We start from the raw sequence: 21,395 nt of genomic DNA on the forward strand, positions 1-21,395 counted from the left end.
GTGCATCCTCTAACACACTTACAAACACGTACAAAACAAGTTGCAGCCGTTGCCTTTTTCCTAGTGACAATTGGATTGCTGGGAAAACTGTGGGTAACAAATCAATGATGGCTTAGTGAGACATCAGTTTGAGGAAATGATTGCAATCATTTCCTCTTTGTACATTTAAAAAGGGCACAGATTATTGTTTGTTGTAAATGTTGTGCCAGTGCACATGTTCTTCTCTGCTTGACGCACTCTTTTATCTGTGGCTTCTATGTATATTCTTTCATGCACCAGCAACTCTCAGCTCTCAATAAAAGAAGCGTGAAAGTTTTCTGAGATGTTTGGTCTGCTTGATGAACATTGCTGTGATACAGTTTTTATTACGATCATAACTGAAATGATTTTAATATTTAATAGCTCACCTGTCACACTGTTTGGAACACTACCATTTCATCATATACATCAAAGATTCTTCCCACAGATCTGGTGGACGACTGCTTCCACGTGTTGATTCATGATACCGTCCCTGTTTTTCTTTATTGTGAGAATTACAGGGGCTTTCATTAGCTTTTGACATATGGGTTAATTCACTAATAACATCCAGAAACCATCTTCTACTTCCGCTTTGACTTGGTTTGGCCCAGAATGTACTTCTACCCAACAGGGAAAACCAGACATTGTCTATAACTGCAGGTAAATTGACCTCAAAGTTATGAGCAATTATAATCATGATCATCACTGTCTTCATCTTCATTGCTGCTGTCATCATTTTCATAACTGCCACATCATCATCATCAACACGTCAATGTGATCATCATTACAAACGTAATCACCACTGCAATCAAAATGACTTTTTCCTTCTGGCAATGCCAATCTGCTGCTGTCGTTACCTCACATTTGTTTTACATCATCACCTTGGTAACTGTGTTTGTTTGTGTGTGAGGGAAATTATTTCATCTTGCTACCTTCATGCAATTTTAGGGAAGCAACAGTAAGGTGTGTGTTTGATGAGTCCAAAAAGTCTGAGTTTACATATTCATGCTGTAATTCTTCCCGAAAACATGTCCAGTTACACCTTTCACATATGGCGTTAATATACGTGTAATGTAGGACGATGTATTTAAGTGAAAAGTATTGGATGATCATGACACCTACACACATAGCATGTATCTCAGGCATACACCTCTCTCCGCTTTCTTTATCCTGCAGTCAACCAGTTCTATGTTATTATAAAAAGGCCCCTGGTTGACCCAAATTACAACATACCTTTGGGAAGCCAAGATGTCTGTATGCAGGAATGCAAAATAAAAACAGAATCAGTTGAACATAATGTTTTTCCTGCATGAGTAAACAGAAGAAATATACAGTAACATTGCTGGCTATGAACCTTTTTTTTCTGCTGTGGGGCTGAATGCCTTTGCATATGTTCCACATCTATGTACATATGTGGGTACAGAAGTGAATAAGTCACTGAATGAGAAAAAGCAGAGATGGAGAGAAAGTTGAGCTTTGCATAATAACAAACCAGAGTTGTTTACTTCGTCGTATTAGGTTTGGGGATAAACAAATGCTGCAGATTGTCCAAATTTCTATCAGCATCTTCGCAAAATTAACCCAGACGCCAAGAAAACAAGAACACAACAAGTTGACATGAGTACAGCAGCAACGGCAAAGAAGATCAGTTTAATCTATTTCATCCAAGGGCAAATTGGTGAAAATCATCCAGAGCAAACTGATCGTTTTGAGTCTCTGAGGCAATGAGAAGTAACCAAAGATAAAGTGTGCCACATCCTTGAGAGGAAAAAGAATTTGTCATCCTTTGGCCTCTACAACTTTCTGCCATCCATTTTTCTCTCCATCTTTCATTATCTTTCACTTGTGGGGGACTGCGAGCAGACGCAGACGCTCCGTCACGCTCAGGCCCTTTCTACTTTGTCTCTCTGTGTTTTTTTCTCTATTTGTTTGCTTTGTGTCTCTCCATGTGTTATTTCTCGCTCATTGTTGATCCAGAACTCAAGGCAGAACCACGTTTTGATAATCAATACCCCCCACACACACACATTGAGGAAATAATATTTTCAAATTATTACAATGCAGGTGTTCAGACTGCCAGACACGGTAAACATAGTTTTCCTCAGAATGAAAGCGCCATTCCCACAAATTATGTTCAAAACTCAATTTGCCCCCCAAATATATAGATTAATATAAATGAAGCCATAACTAAAATGCAACGCGAGGCTGTTTCTTTGATAGCTTTCTGTCTGAGGAAGTTTTGCCTGATAACTGAGATATGCCATGTTTTTGACATTGAACAGTGTTTTTCCTGATGTCTGATAGTGTTTTTCTGGAAGTCTTAGTGTTGTAAATTGTACAACTTACACAATTTAATGTGAGCAATTTTTAAATGGGCTTTAGTGTCAGGCTTGGTGATGAGCATGTGCCCTCCCTATTCTCCACACACACGCACACACACTCTTGTGGCTGCCTAATTCCATTAGTGCTCTTGGACCCTTGTCATTGTCCCTTTGCTGTCCTCTGAGGCAGCAGCCAAACAAATTGTTAATCAGGCTTTGCTGCATGATTCTGTACTCGGTAACATCTCACTCCTGCTAATAATCACGGAACAGTGTTTCATGATATTGCACAATGTCAAGAACAGTGTTGTTTGTTGAAGAGCGAGAGGTGGGTGGAAAGTATCAAAGGAATCATGCATGAGAGAAGACAGGAAAAGAAAGGAGAGGACGTTCAAGGAAGGTAGAGAAAGAGAATATGAGAGGGGAATTATATGGTTTACTAGCTTTGACTGTGTCCATGATTTATTTATATTTATATTTTTAAATACGCCATTGATTCATGTAGACTTATTTAGTGAAGACTCTCCCTCTCGTACACACACAAACACACACACAAACATCACATATTGATATGCTCCAGTGCTATTAGGGCATCAGGGCTTGAGAGACGAGATAGCAGCAATTAACACCTCACTGACATTTGGTTTCTCCAGCTGTGGTAAAGGGAGTAAGGGAAATGGAAGGAAAAGAAATGAATGCAATCCATTCGTGATCCCCCACACTGAACTCACTCTTTCTGTGAGTCTTAATTTCTCACTGAGCTTTAAACAACCTCTCACGATCGCATCCACGTGATACAAAAGTACTGCATTTCCTGAAAATGATCAGTTACTGTTTCAGAGTTACACTTTCTCTCTCACACTCTTGTCTCAGTCTATGAACGCATTTTATTTAGAGGAGTTTCGAATTCAATATTACAAACTGCTCTGAAAGTTTTATTTTAATATTAAACCTTGACCAATTGATCCCCGTGCCCTCCGGAGGCTGTGTGTGAAACCAATAGAATAGATCCTAGTGACATGTGGATGTTGTGTCTGCATTTCTAGCTTTTTATGTCTTTCAGGATATTCAGGGCATTATTGCTCTGAGTTTTGGTGTTTATAGCAATCATAGTTTTTGAAATATTAATATTAATTTTCTAGCTAAAAAGTCCCTATTTGTGTGTATTGGGTGTTGGAATCAGAAGGTTCCCGGAACAATTCTGGCCTCCTCCTCCTTCGGATACAGAAAGCTTTCGGGCATTTAAGACATTGGAAATTTTTTACAGTTTCGCAGCAAAATCTTTCTGGCACTCAAAGCATTCAGGTATGGACGACATGTAGCTATGGAAAGCATTCAAGCACTGATTGAGCGTTGTGTCTCTACATAATTTGCTGCACCTGTGTTCATCAACAAGCTGCATAGTGGCATTCATCAGCAACTTCAATGGATTTGAGCCGTCACTCCAATAGCTTGTAACTGGGTGGCGTGGCTCAGGGTGGTAGAGCGGGTGTGTACAGAAAGCAATTGAACATTTTTCAGACCTTCACACCTCCATCATTTAGGCACTCTGTCAGCATTCAGCAACAATTTTCAGCATTGGCAATCACAGCACATTTTCTTTGGGAAATGCATTTCTAGTTTTTTTTTTAAACTTTCATTACTCCTAGTCATAATCACAAACACACAAAATGAACCTCCCCTATAGCACTGTTACATTTGTGTACAACATTTACAGATTGAAGAGATAAGCCAGACTAGCGTATTGACACACACATTCTGACTCACTACCCCACAGATCTCACCACTGCCTATTGCAACGGCGACCTCTACAGGTCCCCGGACATCCTCTCACCTAACAGATTTGAAACATTCCACTTTGTTGTCATCTCAGTCGATCCGTCAGGACACCCAATCACACACACTTCCCTCTCTGTCATTAACGTCTCTCTCGTGTCCTCAATCTCTTGAGTTCCTTCTTCAGCACCACGCCAAACTCCATCTCTGTCATTCTATGACCTTCTAAAGTCTCTATCTCCAAATCTGTCACATACACCTTCACATAACTCCATCTCCAGGCTACGTTCCAAGTCACATAGAGTCACAAACAATTACTCTTATACAACACATGTACATATCCAAGTTCTACCCCTGCTGTTGAGGATTCAATTGTTTTTGTTCATTGGCGTAATGATAATCAATATCTTGTTAGATCAATAATCCACATCAGTACAATGTTGTGGAAAGGAAAAAGATGTATGGGAAAAAATTTGTGACAATTGTGAAAAGTAATAATCAGCCATCTAACCCAACCATCATTAGCACCCTAATGTATAAGTACATCTTTTCTCTGAAGATTTCACATCTAGCACTAACCTTTCCCTAAGACAAACACATTGTGTTTGACATTGTGATTGGAAAACTGCCATTTTCCATGTTTCCACCATTTATAGAGACTGTGTTTGACCTTTAAATTCAAGTCTCGTTCCTGTTTTGATCTCTCCACCTCATATAAAGATAATTAACTGAATTAAGAACCACACATTTACTATTTCTGTATCCCGCTTTTGAACTTTCAAATATAGCAGATCGGTTTAAGGTCGTCCATAGGGTCCAGGGTTCTAAATCTAGATTGGCCGAAATCTACACAGAAGTAGAGGACAAATGTAATAGATGTTCGAATCCTCACTATAACCTAAGCCACATGTTTTTTCTCTGGCCCAGGCTGCACAATTACTGGTCTGGTTACTTCAAAACATTATCTACCATATTAGAAATGCAGGTTCGACCCTCTCCTCAGATTGCCATCTTCGGTACCCCTTCTGACTCACGCCAATTTAACACAACCCAAAAGGAAATTGTCATGTTCACCTCTCTGCTTGCTAGACGCCACCTGTGTCTGCATTGCAAATCCCTCACTCCTCCCTCTATTTCTCAATGGCTGAGGGATATGATGTTTTTCTTAAACTCGAGAAAATCAAGTACACTATGAGGGGCCACACTGATAAGTTCTATCAGAGATGGCAACCATTTCTTTCTTACTTCACAGATCTACAGGCTATGTCAGATCAAATCAGAAATCTGAACACCGAACACTTTTTTAAAGTATTTGTTATTCTATTTTACATCCCGGGCGGAGCAGGACGGGGTTGTGTGATAGGGTTGTCTCACACTTGTCACGTGTGTCACAGCTAGGGACACGGACATGGCGTGTCACTAGCAATCCAGTGGCACAGTGGTATTTTGGTGACAGAGTTAACATATATCTGCTCATGACTCTTTTTGTTCTTCATCATTCTTTTGTACTTCATGCTTACAAGTGTGCTCATTTCCTCCACCCATTTCTGATATATTGCAATCTATAGGCTGTTTTGTGGACCCAGTGTCATGACCAAGCTGGTGCTGGCAGCTGGCAGACATAAAGCAGTTTGCCATCTGTTATTATTGACATGCATGTTTTTTTTTTGCAGCTTGTTGAACTCCATGGTACCAGTATGGATTAGTATGACAATGTATTGACCTATTTGTTGTGTTCCAACAAATGTGAAAACCTTCCCTTTGTTCTTTTCTTTTTTTCTTTTTTGTGTGATGTGATCAGTTATGCAGCTGTCCATTCCAGTACCAGAATAAAAACTTTTGGTTAAAGCCCTCGCAGACTGATCGGAATTGCCGTCGTTTAGCCCTGGATGAGGCAGTAAAGGTAAGGTAATACTTGAAAAGGATCAACACCTTTGAGAAAAAGGCATTAAATGTTTAGAGAAGAGTATGTAACTAGTACTGTATATTCAACATATATTGGGATTGTGTTGTTCGAAATCGGTATGAAAGGATCCAGAACAGCTATTGCATGCTTATATAAAGATACAATTCTATGCCTGCATTTTACAACATATTCATATGGGCTGGCAGAAGAGGCATGTAGGCCCAGTCTAATAAAAATGAAAAACAACAACAGCGTGCAAGAGAATGATGCAGAACACAACAAAACAAAAGCAGACGCAAGCTGGTTTGAGCCGTGCCCCAGCTCTGCAGGATGCAGGCACAAGAAGCCCTCCCACCAACACATCTTTTCCAAGTTCTTAATGCCGTCACCATAATCTGCTATCCAACCTGTCAAGGGAAGAGGATGGGGGTTTGGGAGAGAGGATGAAGGACAGACGTGACACATATGCAGGTCTACCCGATTTCATTATTTTGAGTTGCACAAATCTTTCTCTCTCTCCTCTCTCTCTCTCTCTCTCTCTCTCTCTCTCTCTCTCTCTCTCTCTCTCTCTCTCTCTCTCTCTCTCTCTGCAGTGTAGTGGGAGAGAGGTGTGCCATTCATTGCCTTCTCTCCACCCATACAGGCACAGATTGAGAGGACATTTTTTTCCAGCTGCTGGAACTCAAATCACATACAATCTTCTCTCAACGAAGCCGGGTACCCAGAAAAAGCTTTTCATTTTGTAGTGCAAAAACGAGCTCTAACAAGGAGGAATATCTCTACACATTCCACCTCTATCTCCTCATGCTTAGAGCTAGGTTTACTGTTTCCCCATTATCTACCGGGGAACCCAGGCACATTTGATTGGTCTTCCATCCTAAACTGATGAAACGAAGGCAGTGGCAAACAGAGGCCATCACCTCCACGGTCTCTGTCCACAATGCCACATTGATAAGCTCTCAGCCTTTGTTAACCTGATAGCACATCTCCGCCCCAGAGTGAGGACTTGTCACCTTTCAGAGGTTGAAGCCACAGTGAGCGGTAGTTGTTATGCTGCCGAGTGAGATGCTCAGCTTACTCAGCATTGATGGTGCAAGTCCACTGAGGTGACCAAGCTGTGGCAGTAGAGGCAATGTCTAGCACGTCCAGAAAAGCCATTTATTTTGTTGTGTTTCTTTGTCACCACAGAGAAGTTATGGTGTTGTGTGATTCTTGTCCTTTTTCAGCACTTTGAAGCAAAAAGATGAGTTATGAAACTATTTGTACAATGTACCTAAATATATATGCGTGTGTGTGTGTGTGTGTGTATGTGTGTGTGTGTGTCTGTGTGTGTCTGTGTCTGTGCGTGTGCGCTAACAAGCATCTGCAATTCCCATTGTCCCAGTTCGGTGTTCCAAACCACAGAGCAGTGCTTTTATTCTCTATCAATATTTCATTAAATCAATTTGGACTATTTTAACCCATTACACAGTCCTGTCTAACTATTCAGCATTGACTGAATTTAATATGTTGGTCCTGGGTTAGTGATTAAGCGTATATATGCATAGCAGGAGGAACTGGAAGGCCGGGTTTGCCAATTCTATCGTCATTCCTCTTCCTGGGGAATCTAATTCTGCTGTCTTCAGATCCGCCTGCATGCATTATTGATCAATACTCAATATAGCACAGATCGCGCCTCGCTTACTACTAGCTTAACTACTTTATACAGGCAATCTAGTTAAGTGATGAAGTAAGGGTTCATATTTTTCTAATTAGTTCATAGACACTGAAAAGAAAAGAACTTGGTAATTAGCATCATAAATTGATTTCATTTCCCCTTAAGCTCCTTCTTTTCCTTATTCAGAGCCCATTTTCCACACTGTACGCCATTATGACATAACCATGTGGGATTATTCGTCAATCCTATAAAATGTTGAATGGAATATTCAAGGACAAAACACGTTGCGACTCCACCAGAAGCTGTAATTCAGCCAAACATACAGGATTTAGAATTTGCTGAAACGCTTGGATCGTTAGCATGATTTAAAAGGTCGTGCAGAGTTCAGGAGGTTGAAGGAATTATTACAGAATTTGGTCAAAGTTGTTTAGTACTGACGTGTTTTTTGTTGTGCATTAACAAAGCTTGTTCAAGAGACAATGGTGCTATAATGAAGTGATGGGTCGGTCGCGAACGAGCCGGCTTTTGATTGGGTCCATGATTTTCACCGCCAAGTGCGGGGGTGAAGGAAGACAGAGAGACCAAAATGAGAAAAACTCACTTATAAACAGTTTAAATGTTTTCACAGGAGAGCAAAATGAAGCAGTGTACCATCCGAACATGTGACCTTTTGACCTCATCACCTTTCCACTGTGGCTGAGTGAGCATGAGAGCAAGGGAGAGTGAGGAAGGAGTCAGTGGGATGGACGTTGAACAGAAGGTTCACCTGCTCATCCTCTAAGTGAACAGCACTGCTCATGATGTTACACACACATCACAACGTCAGTGAGTGTTTGGAGCTTGTGTGTGTGTGAGGGGGTAGGAGGGGCCTTGGGGGCAGGTGGCTACCCAGGTGTGTGGGAGGAAGCAAACCTTGGCAGACTGACAGGATGGGCACTGCTTTCAAAGAGAAGACACACACACACACACACACACACACACAGTAACTGGTCCTACTGCTGATGAGGAATTCTCTATCTGCTGCCAGTTTATGCACACACTCGGGGAAAAAAGGGCATCAAAAGTGCAGACAGTGATCGTACTACTATGACTAAAGAATAGGAGAGCTTTTAGTGTGTAAATAATGTGTGTTCTCCTTACACATCATTCTCATTTCATTAAAGCTCACATATGTGTATACAGTATGTGTGTAAGCAAACATGTATTCATACATCCCATTCCACTATCAGTGTTACTGTCTTTGTCTTCTGAAAGTCTCTGACACACACACACACACACACACACACACACACACACACACACACACACACACACACACACACACACACACACACACATACTTCCTTAAAATTAGATTATAGGTGTCAGATCCCCAGTTTGGTATATATATATACATTTAAAATAATATGGTCAACATTATAAAAACTATGGAGTATTGAAAGTGATTCTTTCAGAAATAGCTTCAGTGAAAGCAACTCAGTATGCAAACAATATATTGCTGGCAATCGATCTTAATGTCATGTAATATAAATGAATTCATTCCCAAAATACAGACTCATAAAACTGTGTGACAGATAAACTGAGTAAACAAACACATCACTCTCTTTATTACAAAGATATAAAATATCGTAGAAATGGAATTGAATAAGTCAGTTTTGTACCTAAGAGGATGAAAATATGACAAAAAGGAGGAGTGAGGAAATATAGAAAGAATATGAGGATGAGAAATATACGGGCAGAGTTAAATTAGATGTCCAGAAGTATTTAGGACCGAGTCATGTGTTTTTTACTGTTGCTGTGAATACCTTGGAGTGTGTGTGGGTGTGTGTGTGTGTGTGTGTGTGTGTGTGTGTGTGTGTGTGTGTGTGTGTGTGTGTGTGTGTGTGTGTGTGTGTGTGTGTGTGTGTGTGTGGTGTCATTCTGAAAGTCATCGCCACCTGACTTTCTGTCAGTGACAGGATGATGCTAGCTGACAGCATGATGAGTGCAAAAGTTTGCCTGTTTTTTTCGAAGAGAGACAGAGGAAGAAGTGAGAGTCTGGCGCGTTCTCTGTGAAATGAATTCACTCTATACACACACGCTCACGCAGATTCCATCGGAGGAACGACAGACAAAAATAAGAAAAGACAAGTGAACGAGGGTCGAACGACATCGATTTGATGGGTGCAGAGGCAAACTACTTTTCTTCTTATTTTGTTGATGATTTGCCTGTCGCAATCTTTTATCGCCTCTATTTTACACACACACACACACACACACACTTTCATTCGAGTACACAAAGATTCATACACGGAGGAAAACCTTCCTCCCGTCAGCTTATATATGCCATATGGAAATCCATTCTTTGAGGAAAATAAGCAAAAACACAAGGCCGGGAAGCTTGTGTCAATGTAAAAAAGCTTTTACTGGAAGAAGAAAAGAAAGAACGGCGCTTTATTTATTTATTTATGCGTCAAAACTCTCCGTTTCCTGACTGAGCTGGCTTTTGAACGCGGGAAACACATTAGCAAGAGAAAGTCTAGAGGAAAAAAAATCTGTTTCATTTTCTCCTCATTACACAGGGCTCCTTTAAGGCAGAGCTGAGCGGGAGGGAGACATGTGGCTGTGGCACAGGAGAACATATGGCATCTGCTCTACTGGAAAATCTTTATACGGAGGTACAGTACTGGCGCCTGCCGCCTCACCAGCATTAACATGCTGTCAGGGTTGTTCTGGCCCAAACACTAAGTGGAGCACACTTGCCAAGCACGATTTTCCAGGAATATCGCATTATGCCCCCTTCCCTCTCGCCATGGAGCTCCACTGTGTTATCGGGGCTGTAAAAGAGCGGCGAGAGTGGAATCACCCTGGAGGATCTGGCTGACTCAGATCCCCAGCCAAAGACCTGGTCAAAAAGCAGAAAGTGGTGAGCAAAGTTTGAGAGAAGATGGCAGACACAAGCAGCGTGGATCGATTGAAAGGAACACGAGAAGAAGTCACAGAAACACTTAAGAGTTATCAGGCGCAAGATACACATAAAGTTACAAAATGGAATGAAGCACAAAGATCTAATCTGATAGTCACTGTGTTCTGCGACCACGATATGTCTCTTTCTGTCCTCTGGTCTGACTTAATATTACAGATAAGGTGGAGCATCTCACCCTGGCTCGTCTTCCGAGCTCAACCCATGCTCATTTATAAGTTATTATGGATTAGAAGTTGAATGAGTACCTGCAGTGACAACCCATACTTGCAAGGGTAGTATTTATTTTAATCTTTTTATTGATTAATTTCATTTTAACATTGCAACATTAGCGTCCCTGGCATGTTGGGAAAAGAGTGCACTAAAAGGATTTTTGGAAAAGGAATAAATGCCGTCTTTTAGCTGCATTTTATTGGATAAAGGTTTCATATTGGAAAGATTGACGTGGCACACTGAGCAACGGCGGAAGGCATTTTGTGTGATATTAAGAGTGATGATGGAGGGACATGTTGTGTTTTACAGAATGTGAAACATCAGCAGAGGAGTGAAGGTTAGACTGAAGCTCTTTGAATGTCATTATGCATTTGTCAAGACTGCAGACAGGCACAACATTGTGACTTGGAGCATGGATCACTTTCATTTACCGCCTGATCCGTCTCTCTGTGCTGACTGCGCGCGCGCGCGTGTGTGTGTGTGTGTGTGTGTGTGTGTGTGTGTGTGTGTGTGTGTGTGTGTGATAGGTCCATTCATATCTGTGCATTGTGTGGTTATGTCTACACCTGTCAACGTCTGCAAACGTGCTTTCATCAGTGTGTGCACAGCTGCTTATGTGTGTCTACATATACAAGGTGTTCACACCCCTCTAAATACACACATTTTTAAATCTCCATTGACCTTCACTTTATGTATTAAGTTAGCCAGCCAGGCTAACTTAAAGGCTAAGCAGAGTAAACCAGCAGACATTATTATTGAGATGCTACTTTTAAATTCTTTACCCATACTTTAACTTTTAGTTTGTTTACAGTTCAAACATGTGCCTAAGCTTTGATAACATGGAACAGTCTTGATACTATGTCCAATTCATATCTCTAATTCCAAACTATTCTGCGTCAAAGGTCAAAACAGATGTGTGTGTGAAACCAACAGGCACATTCTCAGGAGCTTTGTAAACCATTTGAACCCACAAGCTTCCTCCTTCATTTCAAACCTTTACATTTCACTTGTTTTTGTACGATACAAAAATAAATGTCGCCCGATGTTTGCCAGGAGAACAGTGACTGCAGTGAAGCAGATGAAGCTGTCGGCGCCGGAATACAGTCGGTTATATTTCGGGACCTCAAATCCCGCTTCTTTCCTCTCTGCTTACCCTCCCAAGCATTTACTGTCTTATCAATAAAGACAAATGGCAAAAAAAAAATATGAGAAAAGACAAAAATGCATAAGTAGAAGAAAAAGAGAAGAAGAGCCCGGCAGCCACAGCAGAGGTGGAGAGATATGCGTCGGTGTATTTGACACTACATCTCCATGGTCATGTTAAAGTAATTTGCTTTAAATATCAAATGCTACACACTTAGCTGGTGCTGCTGTGTTGTGGACCTTTTGAACCGGCACAGTGGCTTAAGGAGATGCCTTCATGGGAAACAAATTGCCTCTCTGCCTTTTCATTATCACATTAACTCTGCATCAGCTGTCAACAAAGGGCCAAGAGAACACACGTACACATACTTGTTCATTCACAAACACACGCAAACACACGCAAACACACACACACACACACACACACACGCGTTGTCTTTCTTCTGTTCGATTAATCTCCTAAACAAAAGCTGTGAATCTTAGCCTGTAAATAAAAAAACCTTTTCGCTTTGAATTTTGTTGAAGAAAAAAAAAATCCCCAGAGAAAACAAAGAAGAAGAGGAAGAGGAAGAGGAAGAAGAAGGGACGGTGGAGGCATAGAAAGACATGAAGGGACGAACACTTGCCAGCTCCTGCTGAGACGCTTTGATAGAGGCAACGCTTGTTGAGGAGGGAGTTTGCTCCATTTGCAAATCTCTCCTCGGGGCTGTGGACATTTCACATGCCTATTTATACCTGAATCTATATTTTAATTCATTTCTGAGCGTATACATGTATGCACAGAGCACATACACATACCAAGACAGCACAAAAATTCTTCTTTGTGTTCTTGTGTAACAGATAAAATGTTATTCTTTAATTGACTTATTTCTGGTAGACCTCATTATCTGGGCGCTGCAGTCTGCACTTTGTAATCTGTCTTGTAGCGTTAAAGAGCCTTAGATTACCTTGATGTTTCACAATACAGCAAATGAGGCTCACTGGAATCCTGCCTCTGATAAGATTAAGTCTTTCTTTTTATAGAAAAAGTGTCGAAAACGGAACTTTCTAGTTTTACAATCTCCACATGAAACAGAAGTAATTAAAAGAAGAAGAGAAGAAGAGAAGAGAGCATTATCAGTCCATCACTGATATAGCAACAATATATTTTGCGAGGCATTTGTTCAAGACAACTCGAGCAAACTGAAACATTTATGGATTGCTGAGGCTAATCGACACAAAATGACGTAATCAATTGATGTTTAAAGGCTACAGTATAAACTGCTCGGGGGGTCGTCACTCATCTTTGACGGATGCAATAAACAGAAGTTACTCACCTTAGTACAATCATGTGAACATAATTGACAACATGTTAAACTCTCTGACAATGGCTTGTGACCCTAATAATAGCAATTATGGTGTTGGAGGATCTGTCATGTTTCTGCAGTTCAATCATCACAATCAGCTGATTATCAATCAAAAGTGTCAGGTGAATATTTCATTCTGTTCTGTTTGTGATGTTGCCTGGTCTTACCTTCTGCCCATCATCAACAGAATATTCCATTATACCAAAATTCAGTCACGAGTGAGGATCCAACTTCGTCCTGCAGTCTCTCCAGCATCTACGTCTGTCCTTTCTCCTCCTTTGTCATTTTAATGTAGCATAATAAACAAAGTTTTCCTCCGCGTCTTAATATTCATAACACATACTGTTGTTCATAGCAACCCAATCTTGTCTTGCTGATCTGCTTTCACTCAGTGTTCCAGGTGTGAATCAGTCTGTGTGAAATAGCTTGACTAACACCCAGCAGGCCTTCAGGATTAAGAGTCACTGTTGTACGCATGCTGCATCTAAACATGATCACAGATAACACAGATGTGACTGAATCGCCTCATTGTCATGGGGTGTGCCTACCTAAAAACACCACTTTCTTCTTCTTCTTCTTCTTCTTCTTCTTCTTCTTCTTCTTCTTCTTCTTCTTCTTCTTCTTCCTCTTCCCTCGTGGAGTCATTTCTCGAAATTATACACAAAGGTTACAAGGTAACGATCGACCCAACGTGAACGGATAAGTCGTATCATTTTCTATTTGGGGATTATCCATGTTCACTGAGTTTAGAAATCATCCAGCAGTTACTGCAGCGCGGTGGTGCGGAGGTGATGGTTACTTCACCCCGTGAGCCCTCTGCAGCCTCGCACAGGTAGGAGGGCGCTGCCCCCATCTCAGCAGTTAACCTCATTTTGAACTCCAGCAGACACAAAGTAAATAAAGCAGCAGCAGCAGCAGGAGGAGAAGGAACTTTTGTGGTAGCTATACTTCTTATCACCTTGACAGATGAATGACACCTAAACTTGTTATCCTATTGAACATCTATACTTTCATCATCTATCTTGTATCTCTCCCTTTATCCCTTTACCACTCCTGTCCTCAAATACCTTTTACATTTTTAGTTCTTGCACCTTATCTCAATTATTCTGTCTTTATTGAGATCGGACAAATTCTCTTTGTCTACTTTCTTTTGTAGCTGCTGTTCTTTTTCTTACTTTTCTCTCCCCATCCTCTATTTCTCTCCAGTATTTTCAGTCTTTTTTGTGCCACCCCCACGTGCGCACACACACACACACGCACACACAAACACACACACACACACATTCCCCTCAGAGAGCTTTACCCCCGCAAGGCTCAATGCCACAGAGGGAAAAACAAAGATGAGGAATGTTCCTTCTCTTCATACTCATCTGCCTCTCTCTCTCTTCATCCTTCTGAGTTCACGCCTCTCTGCATTTGCAACACAGTGTGTGCAACAGAGACTGATCTAAGAGTCGTAGGTGTCAAAAGGAGGTACAAGAAGGACGTGTGTTCAAGACAAGACGTGAAAGGGAGGCAGAAGAACAGAGTTGTCAATCAGACAATCAGAACTGAGTGAAGTTGTGCCCCAGAGGCACGTCAGTGGACTTCAGAGCTCAACTGGAGGACCATCAGTGTCTGTCATACCTCCTGTTATGCTGTCACTCCTGCTTCTTTACACCTACGTTCAGCCTGTCCAAGCTTTGTCAGTCGTGCTGTTTGGAAACACACCTTTAGGGGGCATTTGCAAACAGCACGACTGACAAAGCTTGAACATGACACATTAAAGGAAATTTCAAGTTTTTCTTCCATTCAAAAAAAGCCAGGAGTGGTACTGTAATATTATTTTTGGATGTACCCATGTGGAGCCAAGTACTTTCAAGTAAGTAAAGTCTGTGAATGCATCGATCATTAGAAAAAACTAGGGAAAATTCCAGCTGGACTGTTCCATTCAGTAAAAACCTTAAGTATATTTTATTAAAAGTGTTTTATCTTTGGCTTGGACATAAATAATGGAAAGGTTCAGGAAAAGTTTGATTAGTTTAGTCAGATTTATAAAGTTTAAAAGGTTGTTAGTTTACTCCCAAAGCATTGGAATCTGAATAATGGAGTCACAGGAACCTCTTGTGGAAGCAAAGAGAAATGCAATGTGAGGCAGAAGAAGAGCTTTGGGCGGCTTCACGTACCAGCATAGTTGAAGAATGGAAAGGACAGGACATCAACTTCCCCCCAGTGTCTTACACCGTTTTTGGGTCACATGTGGTTTATGCACTGAATTTATTTACCAATAGAGAAGCAATATTGTTCTGCTTAGTAAACAATGTTTTGAACCTTTCTGAGCTGTTCTGGAACCTGAGATATTGGTTAGGGAGAACCAGAAAACAGCAGGACCTTAATAGGGAAATGAGGTGGTGTCATTGGTGTCTTATTCTAACCTTAAAATAGTGCCACAACAGGTTGGTGTAACTACAGGCTGGTCCAAAGATACTGAATACAACTGGTTCCAGAGCCAGAACATTTTAGGAGGAAAAGAGGTTTGTGTGGACCAGGTACCAGGCAACTAATGGCCAAGTCTCCTAATGTGTACCTTAGAATACAGTTATTATTATGTATTGTATTCATGTAGGAGGATGAAAAAATGACAAATGTATTGATAAGAGCACAAGAGTCTTCATGAAGGAAATGATGAGTCTGAATTCTGATCTTAGGACACAAAAACTGTATCAAAGGAACAACAGTGATGCTCCCAACAGAGCAGCTGCAGACCAAATATAATGAAGAGCTGTAAAATAGAATATAACATAGCCCAGACAGGTGAGTTGAAGTGTTTCTCCATTGCCAGTGACAATTCGCCAGCAGTGTGATGCAAACTTTACTTTGATTACAATTGAAAATCATAGAGGACACTAACAGGATGCTTCTACTATCTGGCATTCAGGAGAATCAACATGAAATCAATCAGATCAGCCATTTTCACAGCAGTATTGTTGTACGTGTGTGTGTGTGTGTGTGTGTGTGTGTGTGTGGTACTAGATTTGTTTTCATTGAACTTTGCCAGTGTTTGGGTTGGAGTTGTAGAGTGCAAGAGCAGAATAGAGTTGTTGGTAAATGTCCTCATACAATGACTGACAAACAATACAATAGTACAAAGATATTGATTTATTTTACTTGTACAGGCCACGTCATACAACACTATTTGCTAAAAACAAAAAAAACAAAAAACATGTCACTTGGCATTAAGATATGTGTCAATAGGTCACCCTATAATATGATAAAAAAATATTTCCAAATGTGAAAGAAACTGAAAGCATTACACCAGCAGATGGAGACAGAGACCATTTATTTCACATAGCACATCCAGGAAGTGGACAATAATCCAAACATGTAGGTAATCCTGAATGTATAAGAGTTTATGATAGTATAAACACATCAACAAACACATATTTCAACGAAAGTTTAATTGTGTCTAAATCAGCCGTTCTAGTCAGTTGTAGTTGGAGCAGAGAGAGATGGGATACAGTATAATCTACAAAAAACACAATATACAGTATATCATTTCAATGATTTATGACATTTTATTAGGTTAGTAATGTCTGTGGATGAGGTCTTTGTATTAGTTTTAATATATATAACAAACAGCAGTGATACGTACTTGTATGATATCCTCTCTGCTATATACTGTGCCTTTCTCTCTACAGAGGGGGCGTGGTTTGGGGGTGGGGCACACTGTTGCGTTAATAATGTATAGATTTTCTACCCTCGCTTATGAATAAAGACTGACTGACTTTTTGCTGGTTTGGTGAGCGTGTACTTACAATTGGACCTCTGTAGATCGATAAATACAAACACGTGTCAGTAATTATTGACTGCTTGTACATGTGGTAATTGCTTCTTCTTCTTCTTTTTATTGAATTTAACCAGCAGTTGGGTTTGAAATAAAGAGTGCAAATGATAGCAAGTGCATAGAGTTGTAAAAAAAAAAAAAAAGGAAATCAGCACAATGGACAGTGACACACATAGGCCTGGGTACCTTGGACAACATTGAGACAGTTTTCCTGACTATGTACAGGATGACATATGACATTGTTCTCATCCCCAACTAACCTCCCACCATCCACATTGCCAAGCTGCCCCCCTGTTAAATCATCATCTAACCTGGCAACCTGGACTGATCCCCAAACTACCTGCCATGACCTGCGCTCTCTCTCTCTCTCTGTCTCTCTCTCTCTCTCTCTGTCTTGCATGCTATCTACTCCGTGACTGTTTGTGTGTACTGCCTTGCATGCCTTTTTTGTATCCTTGTATAATCCAATTGGAAGTTCCCATTGCACACCAAGCCGTTCATGGAGAGGGAATCTCTCTTGGAGTTTTTCCTCGTAGAGAGCTTTGGGCTAAGTCGGGAATGTTCCTCATGTTGTATAGCCCTTTGAGACATTGGATGTGATATTGGGCTATGCAAATACAATTGGCTTTACTTGAAATCAGTTCTTTATCATCTGTATTTGGTATGACCCAGTGGGAGTGTCCAAGCACCTATAAAAGAAGTGTTGTTGTAACTGTGATGCCTAGATGCGTGTCTTTCTCTCTTGTGAATGATTTAAATGTTTATTTAGTTAATGTTTATCAGTTTCTGCTGGCCATCCTTTACCTTCAATCATGAGGTAAAGGTACATTTCTTTCTACCCAACTATAAATGTTATTCTGTAGTTTCAGGTTACACATACAAAACTGACACAACACACAGGGTTATATTTATGCTTTTAATTCACATCGCTCTGATCGGATGCACTCATTCAAACATTGCACCTTACACAGTGTTGTTTGTTGCAGGGTGACTTAAAAGGATTTCATGGCATGATGAACGTCTGGAACATGTTGAAGCTAAGGTGTGGCTTCTTAGCCTGTCAGTGTCAGTGTGCATCCGCTGTGGAAGGTCACTCTGATTGTGTGAGTGTTATTGCACCCCCCCAACACACACACACACACACACATACACACACATACACACACACATACGCACACACACACACACACATACACACTTACACATTCACACACACAAACCCTCCTGATGGTTTAATGACTCTCTCTCTCTCTCTCTTTCTCTCCTCTCATGCCTTTTGAGCCTCTCATCCTGCCTCCTCCTTCCCTTCGTTGTGATCCTGTGTCTAATTTCAGGAATCATCCTGGCTGATCTGCCGGATTACACTCTCCTTCGATCTTTTTACTATTATTTCCCTCTCATTTCCACACGCTCTCACACCTCTCTCCATTTTTGGCCTCCCCATTTATTTGCCAAATTACACAGGTATGGAGACGGAGAGATGCTCCCAGTAAACATTCAGCATGTGTGATCGCAAGTACCATCTTAAATCGTATTCCTCATTTAATTCCTGTTCTTTTTTCCTGTTATTCTCTCCTCCTTCCTCCCACCCAGGAAGGAAGGAAGGAAGGATTGAGAAATGTGCAGGCTGGGTGTGATGCATATGGTTAATTTCTTGTTTGCATGCACGGCAGCCTTGTTCTTCCCAGCAGAGCATTTTCAGACCAATGACCCCAGACTGACTTTTTCATGTATTTTCCTAATGTATGCGTGCACAGAACAACAACGCAAATGATTGTATTGAATTGAATTTTAGATGCAAGAGATAACAGCTGATTTCTGGGATGTGGTATATTCTACCTACGTTTGCCTGTTAGTTCTGCTTTGTGTAATTAATCACTGTTATTCAATTATGTTTCAACCAGATGATAATGGATCTACTCTATTCTATTCTATTCTATTCTATTCTAAGGGCTGGGGGGAGTGTTCAGTTGATTCCCTTTCTCTCCCTCTCGCCTCCTCCCCATCACCCGCCAACCGTAAGATCAACCACCATCAGGCTAAAGCCACTGCCAGCCATGTCCTGCCTCTGAAAAAAAAAAACAGTTTTTAGCATTTTTAACGCACATACTCGGAGCAGATTTAATGCTCTTGGTCTGATTGTTTTTTTTTGTAATAAAAGATATAGAAGTCGGGATATTTTTTCCTGTATCACGAAGGAGACAAAATGGTTTACCGTGCGCAGGAGAGGAAGACTGGCGTTCAGCTGGTGAGCGCGGTGCTGCTGCTGCTCTCGCTCTCCGGTAAGACACCGACAACTGCCAAACCCATTCACGCTAGGAAACACCACCGATACACGGATCAACAGTTCAGTCGGGTGATAAAACCAGTAGCCACGCACATCTGTTGACCTACTGTGTGTGTGTGTGTGGATGTGTGTGTGTGTGTGTGTTTGTGAGAGGAAGAGAGACGTAGTCGGGGATGAGAGGGAGACTGTGTACAGATGTAACGGCAGAATCTTGTTTACAGCCTTTGCCATGTTTCATCAGGGCCTGGTGATGCCTTCACTGTTCCTCCAGAACAGAAGAGTCCTTGTTGGTTGTTTTGAGCAGACAAATGGGGATCTGATGTAATTCCGTGTCAGAATCTGTATGTTCCTCTGTTCTCTCTCTCCATTTAGCTTCTGGTGGCAGATGCATGAATGTATCACAGCCTAAAAAACAGGGTATTTAAAAACAAATATGGGCTCAGCCTCTATGCAGTGTGATAGAAATGCAGTAGCTCTCCATGACTCAGAGTGTTTCAAGGCCTTTTTGAGTGATGAGGTGCTAACTAAGCATGTGCTGCTGATACACAGATCAAAACACAGACACCAGATTAAGCAACAGCCACAAGCAACAGCCAACATGGTCCAATACTACACAACTCAGTATGGTGGCGAGGAATCAGACATAACAGTGTTTGTTTGTTTTGTTTTGCTTTGCTTTTGGGGCATGTATGGCTCAGTGATGTCATTTCATTTTATTTTCACCAGTTGAGCCCAAACAAGCTCTTCAATTTAGCGCTTCAATTTATATAATCTGTAAATAATCCCAGACAAAATGACCATTAACCTTACATTCATTTCCCTGTAGTAAGAATGTTTGATGCCTTTTGTGTTTTCACCTCTGCTGGCCAACATGTTGCACAGTAACGCTGTCTAGCTACATTCAACAGGATATAGTAGTGTTTATGATATATTCTATGTAGTGCCCATTATAAACTAACATACCAACAGCAGCTAGGCCTGTAGCTTTAACATGTCACTGTGCACTCATTCTAGGGCAGAACAGTCTTGTCACTTTCTAAAGTATCTGAACTCACCAGATAATTGAATTTAGAAATGAACGTAGATGTACCTGACATCTATCCACAGTTCACATGCAGCATGTGTTTAGGGCTGAAGTACAGTCTGCATAGTTCATATCTTGTGTCGTGTTTTTGTTTGTAGCACTATTTGTAGTACTCCTGTAACTCATATTCTGACAGGAACTTTATATCCTGCAGCAAAACACAACCAATATTTGCCAATCAGTGTTTAAATGTCCACACAGACACACACACACACAGAGCAGCGTCCCCTGCGACAGTTACCACAGTTAGCCACTAGAGGGAAGCAGCTTTATGCATAGAGAAGACACAAGGAAGCTTTACATACAAATATTGAGTTGGATTTCTTTTCTTTTCTTTTTCTAAAAAGCTAAATCAAGTACAATCTGTGACAGTACAGAAGCAGAAAATGAGCCCAGTGAAGTTACAATAAATGCTTATGTAACATGTAATGTGTGTGTGTGTGCTGCATACAAGGTAAACAAACTAGGCGTGTACAGCAGTGATCTTTGACACCCGGTCTAAGATCCTTGACAGGTGCATGCAGCGGTGCTGTGGCTTAGTTGGTTAAAGCGCCTGTCTAGTAAACAGGAGATCCTGAGTTCGAATCTCAGCAGTGCCTTTTGACTTCCAGTTGAGATAAATATGGTGCATTGAGGAATACGCTTAAAGTTGGAATTGTTTGTTTCCATACACAAACCCTATGTTTTGCTTACTTAACTATCATATTAAACTAAAAAAATGCATTTATATACTTGCCTGTGACAGCTGGGAATGACCAAGTTTAATAATTCCAAAACAAAACACACAAAGGTTAGCACACAAAGAATACAGTTGTAGATGAATTGGACTTTTCCTGACTAAATATAGGTTTGCTACATG

At 40.9% G+C, this 21,395-nt stretch overlaps 1 protein-coding gene and 1 non-coding gene across 3 annotated transcripts in view; both read left to right on the top strand.

The window, feature by feature from the left end:
* Positions 1-19,207: 19,207 nt before the first annotated feature.
* The window catches only part of LOC142991892 (sodium channel regulatory subunit beta-2-like), a 10,188-nt gene continuing 8,000 nt past the window's right edge, over positions 19,208-21,395 (top strand). For both annotated transcript variants that reach the window (XM_076142072.1, XM_076142064.1), the window contains exon 1: positions 19,208-19,447. In XM_076142072.1, the coding sequence (XP_075998187.1) occupies positions 19,372-19,447 (76 nt within the window). In that variant the 5' untranslated portion in view covers positions 19,208-19,371. The remainder of the gene's footprint in view (positions 19,448-21,395) is intronic.
* Positions 21,062-21,135, top strand: trnat-agu (transfer RNA threonine (anticodon AGU)). The gene has a single exon. It is a non-coding gene; the product is annotated as a tRNA-Thr (tRNA).

Source organism: Genypterus blacodes, unplaced genomic scaffold (assembly GCF_046128005.1).
Source record: "Genypterus blacodes isolate CSIRO-AG114 ecotype Tasmania unplaced genomic scaffold, CSIRO-AGI_Gbla_v1 ptg000003l_1, whole genome shotgun sequence".
Taxonomy (NCBI): domain Eukaryota; kingdom Metazoa; phylum Chordata; class Actinopteri; order Ophidiiformes; family Ophidiidae; genus Genypterus; species Genypterus blacodes.